At 44.7% G+C, this 18670-nt stretch overlaps 1 protein-coding gene across 7 annotated transcripts in view; it reads left to right on the forward strand.

Moving 5' to 3' along the window:
* LOC147007648 (uncharacterized) overlaps positions 1 to 16691 on the forward strand; it is a 20025-nt gene extending 3334 nt beyond the window's left edge. The window contains exons 2-6 of one of the 7 annotated variants that reach the window (XR_015054043.1): positions 6934 to 7006; positions 11895 to 12047; positions 12285 to 12462; positions 15591 to 15644; positions 16351 to 16691. Coding sequence is in view for 4 of the 7 variants with exons in the window: in XM_085866716.1 (XP_085722842.1) it covers positions 2458 to 3731 (1274 nt within the window). In the remaining 3 variants the exon portion in view is untranslated. Of the gene's footprint in view, positions 1 to 2457; positions 5181 to 6933; positions 7007 to 11894; positions 12048 to 12284; positions 12463 to 14503; positions 15213 to 15256; positions 15370 to 15590; positions 15645 to 16350 lie in introns of those variants that run through there. The other 6 variants (XR_015054042.1, XM_085866719.1, XM_085866718.1 and 3 more) reach the window with 6 other exon arrangements.
* The last annotated feature ends 1979 nt before the right edge of the window (positions 16692 to 18670 follow it).

The following is an 18670-nucleotide window of genomic DNA, read 5'->3' on the forward strand; positions in this document are numbered from 1 at the left end:
TGTCTGTGTCTGTCTGTGTCTCTGTGTCTGTGTCTCTGTGTCTGTGTCTCTGTGTCTGTGTCTCTGTGTCTGTGTCTCTGTGTCTGTGTCTCTGTCTCTGTGTCTCTGTCTCTGTGTCTGTGTCTCTGTGTCTGTGTCTCTGTGTCTGTGTCTCTGTGTCTGTGTCTCTGTGTCTGTGTCTCTGTGTCTGTGTCTCTGTGTCTGTGTCTCTGTGTCTGTGTCTCTGTGTCTGTGTCTCTGTGTCTGTGTCTCTGTGTCTGTGTCTCTGTGTCTGTGTCTCTGTGTCTGTGTCTCTGTGTCTGTGTCTCTGTGTCTGTGTCTCTGTGTCTGTGTCTCTGTGTCTGTGTCTCTGTGTCTGTGTCTCTGTGTCTGTGTCTCTGTGTCTGTGTCTCTGTGTCTGTGTCTCTGTGTCTGTGTCTCTGTGTCTGTGTCTCTGTGTCTGTGTCTCTGTGTCTGTGTCTCTGTGTCTGTGTCTCTGTCTGTGTCTCTGTCTGTGTCTCTGTCTGTGTCTCTGTCTGTGTCTCTGTCTGTGTCTCTGTCTGTGTCTGTGTCTCTGTCTGTGTCTCTGTCTGTGTCTCTGTCTGTGTCTCTGTCTGTGTCTCTGTCTGTGTCTCTGTCTGTGTCTCTGTCTGTGTCTCTGTCTGTGTCTCTGTCTGTGTCTCTGTCTGTGTCTCTGTCTGTGTCTCTGTGTGTCTCTGTCTGTGTCTCTGTCTGTGTCTCTGTCTGTGTCTCTGTCTGTGTCTCTGTCTGTGTCTCTGTCTCTGTCTGTGTCTCTGTGTCTCTGTGTCTCTGTGTCTCTGTGTCTCTGTGTCTGTGTCTCTGTGTGTCTGTGTGTCTGTGTGTCTGTGTGTCTGTGTATCTCTCTGGCTGTCTCTGTGTCTCTCTGGCTGTCTCTGTGTCTCTCTGGCTGTCTCTGTGTCTCTCTGGCTATCTCTGTGTCTCTCTGTCTCTCTCTGGCTCTCTGTCTCTCTCTGGCTCTCTGTCTCTCTCTGGCTCTCTGTCTCTCTCTGGCTCTCTGTCTCTCTCTGGCTCTCTGTCTCTCTCTGGCTCTCTGTCTCTCTCTGGCTCTCTGTCTCTCTCTGGCTCTCTGTCTCTCTCTGGCTCTCTGTCTGTCTCTCTCTGGCTCTCTGTCTGTCTCTCTCTGGCTCTCTGTCTCTCTCTGTCTGGCTCTCTGTCTCTCTCTGTCTGGCTCTCTGTCTCTCTCTGTCTGGCTCTCTCTGTCTCTCTCTGTCTGGCTCTCTCTGTCTCTCTCTGTCTGGCTCTCTCTGTCTCTCTCTGTCTGGCTCTCTCTGTCTCTCTCTGTCTGGCTCTCTCTGTCTCTCTCTGTCTGTCTCTCTCTGTCTGGCTCTCTCTGTCTGGCTCTCTCTGTCTCTCTCTGTCTGGCTCTCTCTGTCTCTCTCTGTCTGGCTCTCTCTGTCTCTCTCTGTCTGGCTCTCTCTGTCTCTCTGTCTGGCTCTCTCTGTCTCTCTCTGTCTGGCTCTCTCTGTCTCTCTCTGTCTGGCTCTCTCTGTCTCTCTCTGTCTGGCTCTCTCTGTCTCTCTCTGTCTGGCTCTCTCTGTCTCTCTCTGTCTGGCTCTCTGGCTCTCTGGCTCTCTGTCTCTGTCTCTGTCTCTGTCTCTGTCTCTGTCTCTGTCTCTGTCTCTGTCTCTGTCTCTGTCTCTGTCTCTGTCTCTGTCTCTGTCTCTGTCTCTGTCTCTGTCTCTGTCTCTCTCTCTGTCTCTGTCTCTGTCTCTCTCTCTCTCTGTGTCTCTCTCTCTCTGTGTCTCTGTCTCTCTCTTTCTCTCTCTGTCTCTGTCTCTCTGTCTCTCTCTCTGCACAGCTGTTGCTCGCTTGGCATGTGCGTGCAATCGCGAAGACATATTGCTCAGTTCCTGGCGGTACGCACGGAGCCTGTGTTGCTTTCTCCTTTCCCTCTTCTCATCGTCTAAATGTTTTCGTTTTCGTTTTCTCTTGACCCCTTTCTCCTTGTTTTCTCTTTTCCATTGAGCGAGAGAGAGAAAGAGAGCGCACGGTAGGTGGAGTTCGGGTTTCTCAGAACCCCTCCCGGTTTTGAGGCCTGGTTTCCATCCGACGTGTTTTGTTAGTTTTTGCCATCGCTTTGGCTCCTTTAAACGATTCTTGGACCGCGTCCATATTATTATCATTAGTATTATTATTATTTTCCTCCATTCGCCAGCGTTGCTTGTGTATTGGTTTTTATTATTATTATTATTATTATTATTATTATTATTATTATTATATTTTTTTTTCCCCGAGGCATCGAGTGTTATTGCACCTAAATCATGGCGACCGTTGAGCTGTTAGAGTCTTTAAGTCGGAAAAATGGGTTTTCGTGTACGCCACCACCCGAAATCTCAGTTGAAAAAGTTGTTTTGTGTGTCGGAAAATTAATCGGCATGCATCGTGCAATAGCTGCATCGAGAATGAATCAGCGTGTTGTTATCTTCGTCGCTAAAGAGGAAATGGTGCCGCAGCTTGTGGAGTCAGGACTGACTGTGGAGCCGGATATATTCCTCTTCATATCACCCCTCGATGTTCCATCGATGAAGGTACTCCTGTCAAATATTCCTCCCTTCATAAAAAACGAGCAGGTGAAGGCTGCTTTAGAACAGTATGGCACTGTTGTTTCAAAAATAACTTTCATTCCTGTTCGTTTTCAGGACCACAGTACAAAACATATTCTTTCCTTTCGACGTCAACTATTTATTATTCCAAAGCCAAACATTCGTGAGCTCGACGTGATGTTAAAAATTGAACATGAAAAGTTTACTTTCCGCATCTTTGCTACATCACAGACTTTAGTGTGTTACAAATGTGGACAGTATGGTCACATGAAAAATGAATGCCCAAGGGGCATTGAAAAAGAATCAAGTAAAGTTGAAAATGTAAATGAACCTGAGGTCACTGGGGTGTCTACTGAGGCAGGGGAAAACTCTGAAAATCAAACAAATGGAAAAAATGAGTCTGGTTGGGTGACACGAGGAAAACGAAGGCACCAAAGTGCAGTTTTAGTCGAACCTTCTTCATACGCCGAAGCAGTCGCTGTGAAGAGGGTTTCACTCAATCGGAAAGAGAGTAACCAAAATCCTTCAGATGTTTATGCCTGCCCTCTCACATGTGATGACGAGGAGACTATGGAGCTTCAAAACACACCATCAGTAGATGTCCCAGGCGGAGACGAAACTTGTTCTGGACATACAGTAGGTAGTCATACACTGAAGCAGGATGTTCATGCGGAGATTGTGTCTCACACCCAAGAACCAACTGTTGAAACCATAGTCGTGCCTAATACCTCAGAACCAGCAGTTCAGACTACAGTAGAGCCGAATAACTCAGAGCCATTTGTCCAAACTATAGTTGTGCCTAACACCACAGAACAATCTCACCAAACTGTAATTGCACCGAGTACCATAGAACTGCCTGTCACATCTACAGCCACACCCATTACCTCAGTGACTTTGAAGCAGACACCTGAAAAGTTAGAAGGAAATCTGCTTCCTGAGGATTCCTTTTTCGTGAAACCATTTCCAATGTCTGCTATATCTGTAAAGAAAAAGGAAGCTGAATTTGAACACGAGTCGTGTGATTCCGATGATACTTGTTCAATATCAGATTCTTCTGAGTTGGATGGTGCAGCTGGAGATTCACAAGACCACAAGGGCTTAAATGCCCCTGCTCCTGCGAAGGTGATCAAGTTCCTCCACAACACCTTTCGGAAAAAATTAAACTAACCGATTTCTTTCCGGAACTCGATAAATTTATGCTTACCGCATCCCTTATTACTAAAAATCCGGCAGCCTATGGCGCCAATGAATCCCACGTACACAGATTGAGGAAATATGTAACTCTGGCAAGGAAAGAACTTCAGTAACCAGTACCCACCTATAAAATACTAAAATGGTTCTGTCTCTTGCTTGTTTAAACATGAATGGGGGCCGCGCCCCTATACGTAAAACACATGTTCGACTGTTACTTGATCAAAAGCATATTGATGTAGCTCTTCTTCAGGATGTGCGTTGTGGACCGACTTGTTCTGCAGAGTGGCAAACCACAATAAGGGGTTCTTGGTTTTTCAGTTCCTTTGATTGCTGCAGTGCAGGAGTTGCTTTCTGGTTTCGATCAAGTCTTTCATCGGACCAAATTGTTTTTCACGAATTCATGCGAGGTCATTTGGCTTTTGTGATTTTTTTTCTAATGGAGGCTATAAAATCACACTATTAAATGCTTCTGTCCCAAGTAATCCTGCAAAAAGAAACGAATATTTTTCCATTCTTGATGATTGTTTATCCCAGATTGATTTTAGTGGTCTCGTGTGCCTCGCTGGTGATTTTAATTGTACCTTGGAGCCAGCTCTGGACCGTAATGGCTCAGAACCTCACCCTGAGAGTGCAAAAGGGTTTGCGACCATTTTCGCAAAGTATAATTTGGTTGATGGTTGGAGATTGCAGCACCCCAAAGTTAAACAATATTCGTGGTGTCAAATTTCCAATAACAGGGTATCGTTCGCTCGCTTAGATAGATTTTATGTTAATAATGATTTTCGGAACTTTATATTGTCTACGGCAATTTCTCCCTCTGGCTTTTCGGATCACCACCTCGTTTCTTTAAAATTAATTTTTCCCTATCTTCAACGTAGGAGTGCCTATTGGGCTCTAAATGTTAGTCTTTTGGAAGATATTGTTTTTTGCAATGCTTTTAGGATCTTTTGGACTTCTCTTTACGGAAGGAAAAATACTTTTCATAGCAAGCTCCAATGGTGGGATATTGTAAAAATCCACATCAAAATCTTTTGTCAGCAGTATAAACTTCATCACTCTCGGGATAGTCTTTCAAGGATAACGATTCTAGAAAAAGAGGTTTTAGAATTGCAAAGAAATCCTCTTGAGTTGAACATAAATCAAGGATTACGTAAAGAATTTATAACTAAAAAAGAGCTTCTTCACAGTCTTGTTAACGAAAGGGCTAAAGGGGCTTTAGTGCGGCTTAAGATTAAAAATTTGAGTCTTTTTGACACTTCATCAAAGTTTTTCTTCTCTTTGGAGAGGAAAACTAAAGCACAACAACAACTATTATCTGTACAATCACCTGAAGGAGAGATAGTAAGTGAACCTAAGATGATTAAAAGAATTGTAGTCGATTATTTTTCTTCTTTATTCTGTGCAAAAAGATTGATTTGAATGTTGCAAAAGCCTTTATTGAACCTTTACCCAAGTTGTCTGAGTCACAGCGAGTATGCGCAGTATGGGAACATGCGCAGAAGTAGCATGTCGCTGCGTCCACTTTCCGCCGGTATTCCAGGAGCCTCCGTCTGGCCATCCCCCAGACAGATGCCTCACCCATCCCCATCTCCTTGAGATGCCGACCAACCTGCTGCAACCAGGAGGATCGTGGTCGGCCCATCGGCCTCCTCCACTCACGAGGCTCCCTCGCTGAGAGAATCTGGTGAGCAGGATCAGCGTCAGGAAAACGAGACACATGTCCAGATAGCCACAGCTGATGCACATGGACTATACAGGAAACAAATCTCATCTGAGTCTCTCTCAGCAACCTCTCATAGGATACAAAGTCTGACCAGTGAGAGCATTGGATTCTCCGAAGAGATCTGGTACCGAAGGACTTCAGTCTACATCTCAGATCCCTGGTCAGAATCCAAGTTTCACATCTGTAGAGTAAGACTGGAAGTACCAAGTGTGATGATGACCCTCACCAATCCTGGCCAAGAATTGAGGGAAGTCAACTGAGGATTCTCGAATATACGGTTTATTGAAGTTGCACAGCACACTTACAAGCGGAGGTGGCACAGGGACCAACCACAGCAGTCAGAACCTGTACCACACTAAAGGTTACACTCCAAAGTTTCAGATATAAAACCTATTCCTAGGCGGAGAAAAGCAAGCAAAGAAAGAAACAAAGATGCAAGTGGGCTTTTTCCCCCTCCCTGCGGCCCTCGGGGAGAATTATCAGTAAACAGCTCCTTTCTCACGCTTCAGACAGCGAGAAAGCGCCGGCACATATTCATAAACAGGAGCAAATCCTTTGTAGATCTCCAAGACTTGTTGACACTCCACTGGAATTCATAACAGCCTGCAAAAGCTGCTCTGTGGCAAGGCCATGGCTGGCTTGTTGATATTACATTTTAACACATCGTACAGCAAATTGTAAAACGAGGGCAAAAGCTTGGAAACACAATTTGAAGCAACCAGGACAAAGGTTTGAATCCTGACACCTGGTTAATGCAATTGATGAATGTTTAAAAAAGTCAAATGTACAAATATGGGCCAATGGGGCCATCACCTAATATGTCATAACACCCCCACCCCCCTCCTGGACTGACCGCGTTTCCTCCATCGGAGCCGTTCGTGGGTTCCATGGTGTTCGTTCTGTGATCTTCACCGGAGAGATCTCGGGTCATCGTGCATGTCGTGATCATTACATGGAAAACACAAAAGATGATGGGTTTAAAAAAAAAAAAAAAAAATCATTTAATATTTAAAAGTGAGTTTTGGGTTAAAAGTCGGGTCGGTTTGTTTTCATCCCCGGGGGAGTCAAAGCCACGCCTACTTGAAGCCACGCCCACCTATAGCCACGCCCACTTATAGCCACGCCCACTTCTTGCCACGTCCACTTCAACTGCTTTTCAATCCGCCGAGTGTGTCTTACTCCCTCGGCTCGTCTCCTATTGTGGCGTCCTCTCTGTCTATGTCTCTCTGTCTCTGTCTCTCTGTCTCTGTCTCTCTTTGTCTCTGTCTGTCTGTCTCTCTCTCTCTGTCTCTCTCTGTCTGTCTCTGTCTGTCTTTGTCTCTCTCTCTCTCTCTCTCTCTCTCTCTCTCTCTCTCTCTCTCTCTCTGTGCCTGTGTCTCTCTCTCTCTCTGTGTCTCTCTCTCTCTGTGTCTGTCTTTCTCTCTCTCTCTCTCTCTGGTCGGTGTGTTGAAGACTTGGTCCGATTTCCCCCTGGTGATGTGGACGCCCTTGCTCGCCGTTCTGTGTTCTCTCTGCACCTGTGAAGGTGAGACTCCATTATTGTTGGTGAGAGGTGGGTTCAAATTTGCCGGTGAGGAAGGTGTGTGCGGTGAGTAACGGGTACACAGGAATGTCTCTCCGTCAATAAACCACATCCTTGTTTACCTTCAATGTACATTCGACTGTTAGTTTGTTTGTGAAAACAATTTGTTTGTGAAAACCCGCAGACCCGTTGTAGTGGGGTCTAAACCCGAATTGGATGGAAACAATTCACTCTCGAACGTCTTGGTGATGTTTATCAGAACTCTGGAACACTTTAAATGGCAGGATTTGATTCGATTCTGATTATTAGGACACACGACACCGTCTAATCACAAAGAACTAAGAGAGAGACAGAGAGAGACAGAGAGAGACAGAGAGAGACAGAGAGAGACAGAGAGAGACAGAGAGAGACAGAGAGAGACAGAGAGAGACAGAGAGAGACAGAGAGAGACAGAGAGAGACAGAGAGAGACAGAGAGAGACAGAGAGAGACAGAGAGAGACAGAGAGAGACAGAGAGAGACAGAGAGAGACAGAGAGAGACAGAGAGAGACAGAGAGAGACAGAGAGAGACAGAGAGAGACAGAGAGAGACAGAGAGAGACAGAGAGAGACAGAGAGAGAGAGAGAGAGAGAGAGAGAGAGAGAGACAAAGAGAGACAAAGAGAGAGAGAGAGACAAAGAGAGAGACACAGAGAGAGAGAGAGACAGAGAGAGAGAGAGAGACAGACACAGAGAGAGAGAGAGAGAGAGACAGAGAGAGAGAGAGAGAGAGAGACAGAGAGACAGAGAGACAGAGAGACAGAGAGACAGAGAGACAGAGAGACAGAGAGACAGAGAGACAGAGAGACAGAGAGACAGAGAGACAGAGAGACAGAGAGACAGAGAGACAGAGAGACAGAGAGACAGACCGAGACAGACCGAGACAGACCGAGAGATTTATATTCTTTTCTTACAAAAGTATAAAAAGTTGTCTCACCAATGAGACAAAGGCGTCAGCACAACACTTAACTGTTTTTCACAGCAAGCAAACAAAATATATTTGAACAAACAAGAGGGTATTTATAAAGGTAGAAAGTTTTTTTTACCAAAACAGATGAAGAACCAATTATTAAAAAACATTTTAGGTTGATTCATGCATTTTAAATCAGAAAGGAAACTGAAGTGATGAGACAGACAGACAGACAGACAGACAGACAGACAGACAGACAGACAGACAGACAGACAGACAGACAGACAGACAGACAGACAGACAGACAGACAGACAGACAGACAGACAGACAGACAGACAGACAGACAGACAGACAGACAGACAAAAGAAAAAAAAGAAAGAGACCTCCAGGTTCGAGTACAGTGCGGTGTCCCATCCTATTTGTTTGGCTGCAAAGCAGTGTCTCATTTCATTAATATTGATTACCGTTAGAATTTGGAATATGGTAAATTATGGCAAGAAATATTTCCTTCATGTTGATGTAAGGTGTGCAACCTGTACCTGCTGGTTGCATCATTTTTCTGTAAGTGCAGTTGTGGCACTGAGGCAGTGCCCCTGTTCCACCTGATGTTATTGATCCACCTATAATCAACACACTTGGTGTTATTGATCCACCTATGATCAACACACATGGTGTTATTGATCCACCTATGATCAACCCACCTGGTGTTATTGATCCACCTATGATCAACCCACCTGGTGTTATTGATCCACCTATGATCAACCCACCTGGTGTTATTGATCCTCCTATGATCAACCCACCTGGTTTTATTGATGCACCTATGATCAACCCACCTGGTATTGATCCACCTATGATCAACCCACTTGGTGTTATTGATCCACCGATGATCAACCCACCAGGTGTTGATCCACCTATGATCAACCCACATGGTGTTGATCCATCGATGATCAGCCCACCTGGTGTTGTTGATCCACCTATGATCAACCCACCTGGTGTTTCTGGTGCAGGCGTAATGTGGAATGTCATGTTAAGCATGTTCAGTTTGTCGTTTTAAGGGTTTACTGGAGTATCACGTGACACTGTGGTCCCTGCAGGTGGATCACACAGAGGACGGTGAAGACACGCCGAATGACGCCATTTCCCTTTGAGATATCACGATGTACAGTACTTACTGAACATCGTCTTGGCCCCACCTTTCAATGTGAAAAATTACTTGAAAAATTAAAAAATATTCTCGGATCCGAATCCGGATCTTCACCAAAATCGGATCAGTTCGTCCTTGTCGCACACCCAACCTGTCCACACCAAGTTTCATCGGAATCCATGCTCACCGTTTTAAGATATCCTGCTCACACACAAAAAGACAAACAAACAGGTGAATACCGAACGGACGTCCACGTTCGGTGGCACAGGTAACGAGAAATTCCTGACTGGGGTCTCGTGCCCACACTCGAGGTCTCATGTGCACACTCAGGGTCTCGTGCCCACACTCGGGGTCTCATGTGCACACTCGGGGTCTCGTGCCCACACTCGGGGTCTCGTGCCCACACTCGGGGTCTCGTGTAAACACCTGGGGTCTCGTGCCCACTCTCGCGGTCTCGTGCCCACACTTGGGGTCTCTTGCCCACACTCGGGGTCTCGTGTCCACACTCGGTCTTGTGTCCACACTCGGGGTCTCATGCCCACACTCCGGATCCGGATCTTCACAAAAATTGAATTGATTAGTCTTTATCACACACGCAACCTGTCCACCAAGTTCCGGCTTCATTCATCCATAACCTTTTGAGATATCCTGCTGTATATCGATTTTGGCCCGAGCTCTCAATGGGAAAGAATCACGAATAAACATTGAAGTGTCGAGATCCCGATCTTCACCAATATCGAATCATTTCATCCTTGTCACACATCCAACCTCTCCACCAAATTTTCTCCAAATCTGTCCACAACCTTTGAGATATCCTGTTCACAGACAGACAAACTGACAAAAACACAGACAGTGGTGAAAACATAACCTCCATTCACCTTCGGTGGCGGAGGTAATTGGAGCACAACAGAGCTGGAGAAATATTTCAAGACCATCAATCCCTCTGGTATAGAGAGAAGGTTTTAATGGTTTAAATGAGGGGAATGTTGGAAGCGACAGCAGTTCTGTGTAGTTTGGAGCTCTTTTCATGACAGATCATTGAAAGCCTTTCATACCATGATACTTGACAAAGGACCTCCCCTTTCTCAGAATCACAAGGCAGCAGTGGGCTTTGGAGGCCAAATCGCAGATATCATCTGTCCAATTATACAGGATGTAGTGTATTTTGAGATTTCGGAGTTTGAGAAAGTGCTCATCTTCAAGAGAAATGTATGAGGACGAGGAGTGTGTGTTGGGGTTGAGATAGAGTGGGAGGGGAGGTGGGGGGGGGGTGGGTCGTATTGTCGTACAGAAAAAAATAACCTTCTGGTGAGTGGAGAGGGCTACTCGGAAGAAAACAGAACCATTCAGCCTTCTAAGAGATTGTGGTTGATCCCATGGAGCATCGAAATATTTCAAATTCAACCATTCTCCACGTGTCTGATGTTCAGTGAGATTGCTGTCACGATGGTGTGGCACATGCATCATGGACCAAAAGGCTTTTTCCTCTTGTCTTGATTTCCTAATGTTACAATATAAACTCAATATGTCTTGTAAAATATGAACTTCCTTTCCTCCAAAATATGTTTCTGCTCACACTAAGTGACCCAAAAACCAAAAGATTTCCACTGGAAAGCGAATCACCTGCTCGACGAAGAAGTCAAGCTGTGATTCTCCATGATTACATGGTCAAAGTATTCAGTTTGATCTGGAGAGAAGGGCGATTATTAATCAGTTAGAAGTCAGTCAAATTTATAAATGCATCTTTAAATTCGAAGTAAAGGTTGGGAGGCTACTCGAGAAGTATGCACACTTCCCTCCAAGCTGTTTAGCTTTTCGTGCTCGCCCGCCATTTCGAGCTCATCCGTCATTTAATTTCGAGCTCGTCCGCCATTTCGTGCTTGTCCGCCATTTTGGGCTCGCCCTTCATTTCGAGCTCGTCCACCATTTCAGACTCGTCCGCCATTTTGAGCTCGTCCGCCATTTCGTGATTGTCCGCCATTTTGAGCTCGTCCGCCATTTCGTGCTCGCTCGCCATTTCGAGCTCGTCCGCCATTTCGAGCTCGTCCGCCATTTCGAGCTCGTCCGCCATTTCGTGCTCGCCTGCCATTTTGGGCTCGTCCGCCATTTCGGGCTCGTCCGCCATTTTGGGCTCGCCCGCCATTTCATTTCAAGCTCGCCCGCCATTTCGGGCTTGTCCGCCAGAACAGAGACAGGTGATCATCTCTCTTATGGAAAGGACATTCCAGGCACCCACCCGAAGTGACAGCCTCAGGTTAACCCAAGGAAACCGTCGTCTGGTGAACGAAACCTGAGCACCACTCGGACACACGTGAGCGAAATCTGACCCGGGAAGGTCACCCCGTGGTTTTCCTCCTATCATCATGAATGGGGGTCCCGAAGGGTCCTGAATTAACTTTTTCCTCAAAAGTTGATGGAATCAATCGGAACTTGCACAGACACAATGTCGGGGTTCCCTCATTAATCCCTGAAAGTTTCAGCTTCCTCGGTCAAATCCTCCCGGAGGAGTAGGTGATACATACCCACCTACATACCCACATACCCACATATAACTCCGTTATGGAGGGAAGATTGTCGATAAAGACAAAAACAGAAAATAAAGAACGTTGATTCGTATCGAGGGAATAATCATCGACGAACTCGGACTCGATTTTCCACTTTCACAACACAATCTGAAACACAAACAATCCGTTAAAACGAAACGTTCAATCTTTGTATTTATTTTAAATCATGGACACGTGATGTGGCGGGAACCAATCAGACACCGCGATCTCTCTGTTCGCTTTTTCCCCAAACAGCTCGCGCTCTTCACTCGGTTACCACAGCGTACCGTCCTTCACCCGACACCACGTGCGGTCCACCATGACCCGAGATCTCAGAGCGAACACCTCGGGATCCCCGGGAGGTTCTCCGGAAGACCGCGGGTCCATGGTCGGTTCACCCGAGACCCGGTACGTGACGTTCACTCCGTACCGAGAACTTGTGTTTCCCGTACTGATCCGTGCTGTGTACTAACACAGGAACTCATTGATTTAGTGAATGTCACGATATCTGGAGCGGAGCCGGAATTGAATTGTGAATGGAAATCCCATGCATGACATGTTACCCTCCCTCCCTCTTGTACATGTATGACATCATTTTATACCTCATCACTTCATTCCTCTTTCATCTCGTTTACAACAAATCAGATGAAGATTTACTTGTGATTATGGGCCTCTGCACCGGCACACAATGGCCTGTTCTTGAGGACTGCAGTGGCATCTTTGACGTCCTCGAGGAATCACTGGATGAGAAGACAAGATACTTCCCTTTGCTTTCAGAGGAAGGTATGCTCACTGATGCAACACCTTCCCTGTGCATCACCAGGTTGGGAGTTTATAGCTCGTCCTGTAACAACCTTATTTTAGGCCAAATTATGTTCAATAATATATTTAAAGATGTAAAGGGTGAACTTAGTTACCACTAAACCAGTCGGCTGTTTGTAAAGCAGAGTTAGTGAGAGTTTACCAGGAAACTAATTAATTTTGCTCGATGGATGGAAGTCACAAGTTCAAGGTCAAAGTTTGACCCAAATTCATTTTTCACGAAATTTTAACCTCAAGCTGTGACCTCGACCTTTTGACCTGCTGTAAGAACTGTTATGAAACCATTGTCACGGGATGGGTGTGTTTGTACCGATAAAATATAAAAGTATACCTGGTGTTGGTTTAATGGTTGGGGTGATGGGCTTGGTTTACATGGGTCCTCAGTTCAAATCCCACTTTACTGTTGAATTAATACCAGGTGGGGTTGACTCAGCTTGTCATCCTTCTGAGGTTGGCAAAGTGATACCAGCTTGCTGGGGTGATTGAGCCGTTTGAGTATCCTGTGTCAGAGTGGTCACCTGTCCAGGATTGTGTCCAGTAACCCAGGTAACTGCTGTAGCAGCACTGATGCTCTCTCTGTACAGAGTGTGGTCTTCATGGATGGATCATAAAGATCACGTTTAACAACATTACCCATCACTGAGGGTCAGGGACTTGAATTCTCATGACCACCTGACTCATTTAATAATTTATAGATAATCATAACCTCTTTTAATTGAGGAAAGTGTGAAAATGTAAAGTTTAAAGATTAATTCGTGTTTGTTTACTTGTTTACCAGCAAATACTACCTGTCGCTTCGCTGATGGGAATATTCAAGATAAAAGGGAGAGGGGGAAGAGGGAGAGGAGGGAGGGGACGAGGGAAAGGAGGGATGTGAAGGATAAAGGCGAGGAGGGAGGTGAGAGTGGATGGAGGTGAGAGGGGGGAGGGGAAGGATAGAGGAGGAAGAAGGTTGGAGAGAGAAGAATAGGGGTGGGATAGTGAGGGATAGGGATGATAGAGTGATAGGGGTGAGAGGGGGAGGGGAGGGGGAAAGTGTGGCGGGGAGAGGAGGGAATTGACTGAATGCAATGGGTTCTTCGGTATTTGAATAGCAAAATGAATTACAGAAAACTTGTCCTTGTCCGATTTTTCATTTTCGTCCCAAGGTCGAGGTCACAAGGTCAAAAACTTAGAAAACTGCGAATTTTGATGTAAAAATCATTCGATCGCCCAAACTTTGAGAGCGAGAATGACAGTATTTTTATGCATAATCCTGAGCTCATTCCCCACCTAAATTATTCAAACCATTTTGATCTATCTCGAACACCTTGCCCGCGGTGCCCCTCCAAGTTTGTTTTTACGCTGATTTCATCAAAGTATGGATAATCCGAGGAGTGCAAAATCCCATATAGCCTATATGACGTTATATTGTTCCTGGAATGATCCAGAGGAAGTTTTGCACCAAAGGTCATAATCCTTGACCTTTGACCTTCAAAGGCCACAAAGGTTAAATTTTCAAAGTTGTTGGAATCGAACCATGTTTTCGACCTTCTTTGACGAACTAACTCCAATAAGCTATAGCACGTATCCTGTTTCCTTATTTTAATGTCCACAACATTGTTTTGTGACCTTTAAAGGTTTTGCAAAGGTCAAATTTTGAAAGTTGTTGAACGAAACCGGGTTTTCGACACTTTGCAGCTGTTGATGGAAGGCCACTATAATTAATTATAACTTGGTCAAAAATTATCACTCTATCTCATCCTTGACTTCTGAAACAATCTGCATCGTCAAATACCGCTCGTGAACCATCGTCGTCTTCAGACTTGTTTTATAGTGAGGTTATTTAAATCTCCAGATCTCCTCCACTTGCGGCCACAGTGTCTTTCAGCGCTTGCGCCCTCGCCTCGCGGCCGTAGCATACGAGGCAAGGTCCTTGTGTGCTTGATTCGACGTCCTCGAATTGGTCTGAATTCCAACACATCGTCGTTTCTCCAGCAAGAGGGGAACAGACAGGCGTAGAGGGGGCGGGGTTTTCCCGGCTCGACCATAACCCCGCCCAGAAAAGGCGGATCCATGGAGGTCCCTGTCCAATCAGGACGATCAGCGCGTCAGCCCCGCCCCACTCAGAGCCTCAGAGTGTGAGTGTTTGCAGAGTTGTCGAGTTCGGAGGGTTCATAATTCAGAGAGTTGGGAGTTCTTTGGAGGGAGCAGTTCTTGGAAGGCAGTTTGGGTTGGTTTTGTTGCTTAAATTTTTTATTATCTTGCCAAAACGAAGTTTTGCAAGATATGTTAGTCAGCTTGTATGTTTTTTTTTTTTTTTTGTCTGTAATCACGTATAAAAAATTCTGCAGAGCACAGTTATCATTGGAAATTTTTGTAACTTCGCATATCAGAGGCCGATAGAGGTCCCTTTCAGCGCATAAAATTTTGAAGGTCAAGGTCAAAGGTCAAGGTCACTTTGTCGCAAATCAGGGGAGTCGACGAAACCCTTATTTTTTGAGTAAATTTGATCGGATCGTCTTCAAACTTCATGGGAATATAGTTCATGATCTGGCGCTCAGCTGATTAATTTTTGGTGGCGATTGGCCTTGACCTTCATGGTTAGCGCCTAAGGTCAAACATATTTGACCCCAAGGTCAAATTTTCAAGTTTTCGGAACCATATCGTGTAGTACCTCAAATTGAACACCTCGATGAGTGCTTTCTAGATATGTCAAGCTTGAGACATTATGACGTCATTTGGTGACGTTATGAGGCAAAAGCATATTTTTCATGGTGACTCTGTAGAACGATTCTCATCGGAATCTCTCGTAGGCTGATATTCCTCAAGGAGTCGCTCCTGGTGGATTGCAGCTCTGTTCACCTCAGTGTGACCTTAAAGAAGTCACACGTGGTCACCTTTTGGCAAGATACGGGTCACGCTGCGGGTGACATTGGTTTATTTGTTTATTTATTTGTGCAGAGATCTCAGGATCGGAGTGGAATTTGCATCGCATTCACATACGTAACGAAGCTTCAGTGTGTTTTAAAATGAGTGTAACTTTTAATGGAACCAACTTGTTTCCCGTTCTCTTCTTGGTTTAATGGAACCAACCAACACCAATGGAACCATAAGGTGTACAATTGTTTTCTCTTTTCTTTCCTTCAGGGATTTCAAGGAAAAACTGGGCCACCTGGTCCTCCAGGAGTCATTGGACCTCAGGTAAAGACAAGAGCAAGTTCATCAATAATATATTTTTCTGGAAGCCTTCATGCCACAGACAGTGATGGAATGATTTATTTCCCATTGATAGACGATGATATATGAGTGTGTTCTGTGTGATTTCACAATTGGTGAATCTTCGAGATATTAGATGCAGCACTCACAACATCCTTCTGAGGACATGGGAAGTCTGCTTCCTTTCACTCTTCACATGTATCATTGTCCTTTTATCCACAAGAGTGGAAGAATTAATGAGTGGCAGGAATTGAATCCTTGGTGTGTGTGTGTGTGTGTGTGTGTGTGTGTGTGTGTGTGTGTGTGTGTGTGTGTGTGTGTGTGTGTGTGTGTGTGTGTGTGTGTGTGTGTGTGTGTGTGTGTGTGTGTGTGTGTGTGTGTGTGTGTGTGTGTGTGTGTGTGTGTGTGTGTTTACACAGTTGTTTCGATGTATGTGTGCACATTAAATGTGTGTAAATTTACAACTGTGTGTGTGCGGGTCATTGTGTACGCATGTGTATAATTGTTGGAGTGAAGTGTTGATGTGACAATATAATTGGACTTGATCACAGGTGTTATTTGTGATCAGTGTTATCATTATGTTAATTAAATGACAGTTTTAGAGTTGTAATTGTATTTTTTGTAAGTTTTGTTTTTTCTCATTGCTTTTTGGGATGGGACGTGTTGGGAGACGATGGGACGTGTTCAACAGGCCAGACTGGACCCATGGGAGAGCGGGGTCACCCTGGCCCTCCTGGCCCACCGGGTGAGCTGGGACTGCCAGGTCCAGATGGAAAAGAAGGCATGAAGGTCGGAAATAACAGTTTTATGTTTATACTGCAATACAATTTTCAGTTAAAGCAACAACAACAACCAACAACAACAACAAACTAGGGGTTGGGAGTAATTTGGGTGTTGAAATGTGTTTCGATAAACAGTATGAGTAAAGGTGATAACTAGATTTTGCAATTTCAGATTGATAGTTGAGGGTATAAACTGAATTTTAATCTCACTCTCCAGGGATTGATGTTGTTTTAAATTATTTAACACAGGTGTTTAAACTCTGACACAAATTCAGGTAAATTGGTCTCAATGTAAAGTGATGAAAACACACTTGTTCGATAAGAAAAGTATAATTCCTGGATGCTGTCCTTCGAATAACCCAAGTGGTTTTTAATGACCTTTGTTGAACCTTTCACCTCCCAATCATCGTTTTTAATCTTACCGTTCATATTGACCCCCAGGATATCCATGGTAATCGTCATGGCCAATGAAATTTAGAGTTTATAATCTGTCCCTCACCTCTTGATCTCTCAAAATCTTGGAGTTACTCAGTGAGGACTAGAATATGGAATACCCACACTGTTGATGAGAGTGGAAAAATCACGACAACACTCTCAATGTCAAACTTCCAGGGTTATCGTATCCATAGACTCATGAATTACCCCCACAAGTGTGTGGATCAGGTGGTTTATTCTCATCACACCAAGCTCCTCGACGCACATTCGTGGAGCACCCAAAACCCCCACATTAACACGTCATCAACTTGGGGAAAAACACAAGCTATGGTAAAGCAAGCTCAAGACACAGCTGCTTCTTCTACTGTCTGTGTAGCATCATTGGCTGGGGGTACAGCTGTGAAACTGATGCAATACCCTCTGCTGATTCTATCAGGAATTTGTAATTTGTTCATGGTGCCAGCGATAGCTCACCTACTCTTCAAAAAGGACACCGTGGGATCTTTAACGTCCACCAACTAATCCCAGGAGATGGGACGTGTATGTTTACGTCCAACCAAGCGACGGAACACACATTTATGAATCACCCTGCCTGTGAAACACTGGGATGACAGTTTAAAGCTGGGTTTGGATTCAAAGCGAGGCTGGACAGCTTAAAAGTGAGTGTACCAACCTGTGGGCCATTCTGCCAGCCCAAGACACCCACTGTCCCCTTTTAAAAACTTAACCAAACAGGTGTGGTAATCTTAATCCTGATGAAGCAGCACTTTATGGATGGAAAGAAGTAAATTAATATCGAGGTCTCATAATAATTAGCATTCTCAGGTCTCACACTCAGAGGTCTCAGGACTTATTTGTCTCGAAAAACAAATCATGAAAATCACAATGACTAAATTATGTTTTCCTTCCATCTCATCTGGAATGCGGTCGATGAAAGACTTCCTTGGAAAGAAATCACATCATATATACCAGATTTAATGACTGGGAAGTTTATCATTTAGCCGGGATAAAATAGTAGGATCAATATGTCATATGACCCCCAAAAAATTGCAAGAAAACGTTTTATGGAATCTTTTTGTTTTATTTGGTCTTCAGACCAACATATTAAAAGTTACCAAAAATGGACTACCACAAAGGTTCTAAATATGACGTCAGTAAAAATAACTAAATGGACGATTGACATCCAAACAAAAACTGATTAAAATACTCCAAAATACCAAAAGTGTTACACAGTCTACCCTCGAGAAATAAGTTTTGATCTGTCGAGCGTATGTTCCAACGTACCTTCCACCGAATATTTAGTCTTCATTTTCATCATCTGAAACTGGCTCAGTAACCACATAACCACAGTTGCCTTCTTGGCAAGGTCCACAAGCTCTGGTCCATTCAAGGCCATGTTTATTACAGCTACATTTCAGTATGCTGCATCCTGTAGTGCAGTTGCAATGGATCATTTTGAGCAGAATGTCTGGTGCAGGGCTCTGATGCATCAGGAGTGGAATATTTTTTATCCTCTTGCACATCCAAGCCCCATTCAGTAGGGTTCATGCCGTCTTCCTTGCCCATCCAAACCATGACTTGTAGGTACGTCTGCCGAGAGTGAAGGTTTGTGACCGAGGTTGTTGGACGCAGTCTTTTTGGTTGTCACGAAGGTCTCTGCGGCCACTTTCATGCAAAGGAACTTGTAGCGTAATGATGCCAAAGAGTCAGATTGGGTTCCGTTAAACAAGGACACAATTGCCTTGCAACCAGTGGTTTCTACAGTAAATTGATCTGCCATCGGTGTGCAAAAGA

This window comes from Eptatretus burgeri, unplaced genomic scaffold (genome assembly GCF_056783735.1).
Source record: "Eptatretus burgeri isolate ZD-2024b unplaced genomic scaffold, Ebu_testis_v1 Ebu_testis_scaffold_61, whole genome shotgun sequence".
NCBI lineage: Eukaryota > Metazoa > Chordata > Myxini > Myxiniformes > Myxinidae > Eptatretus > Eptatretus burgeri.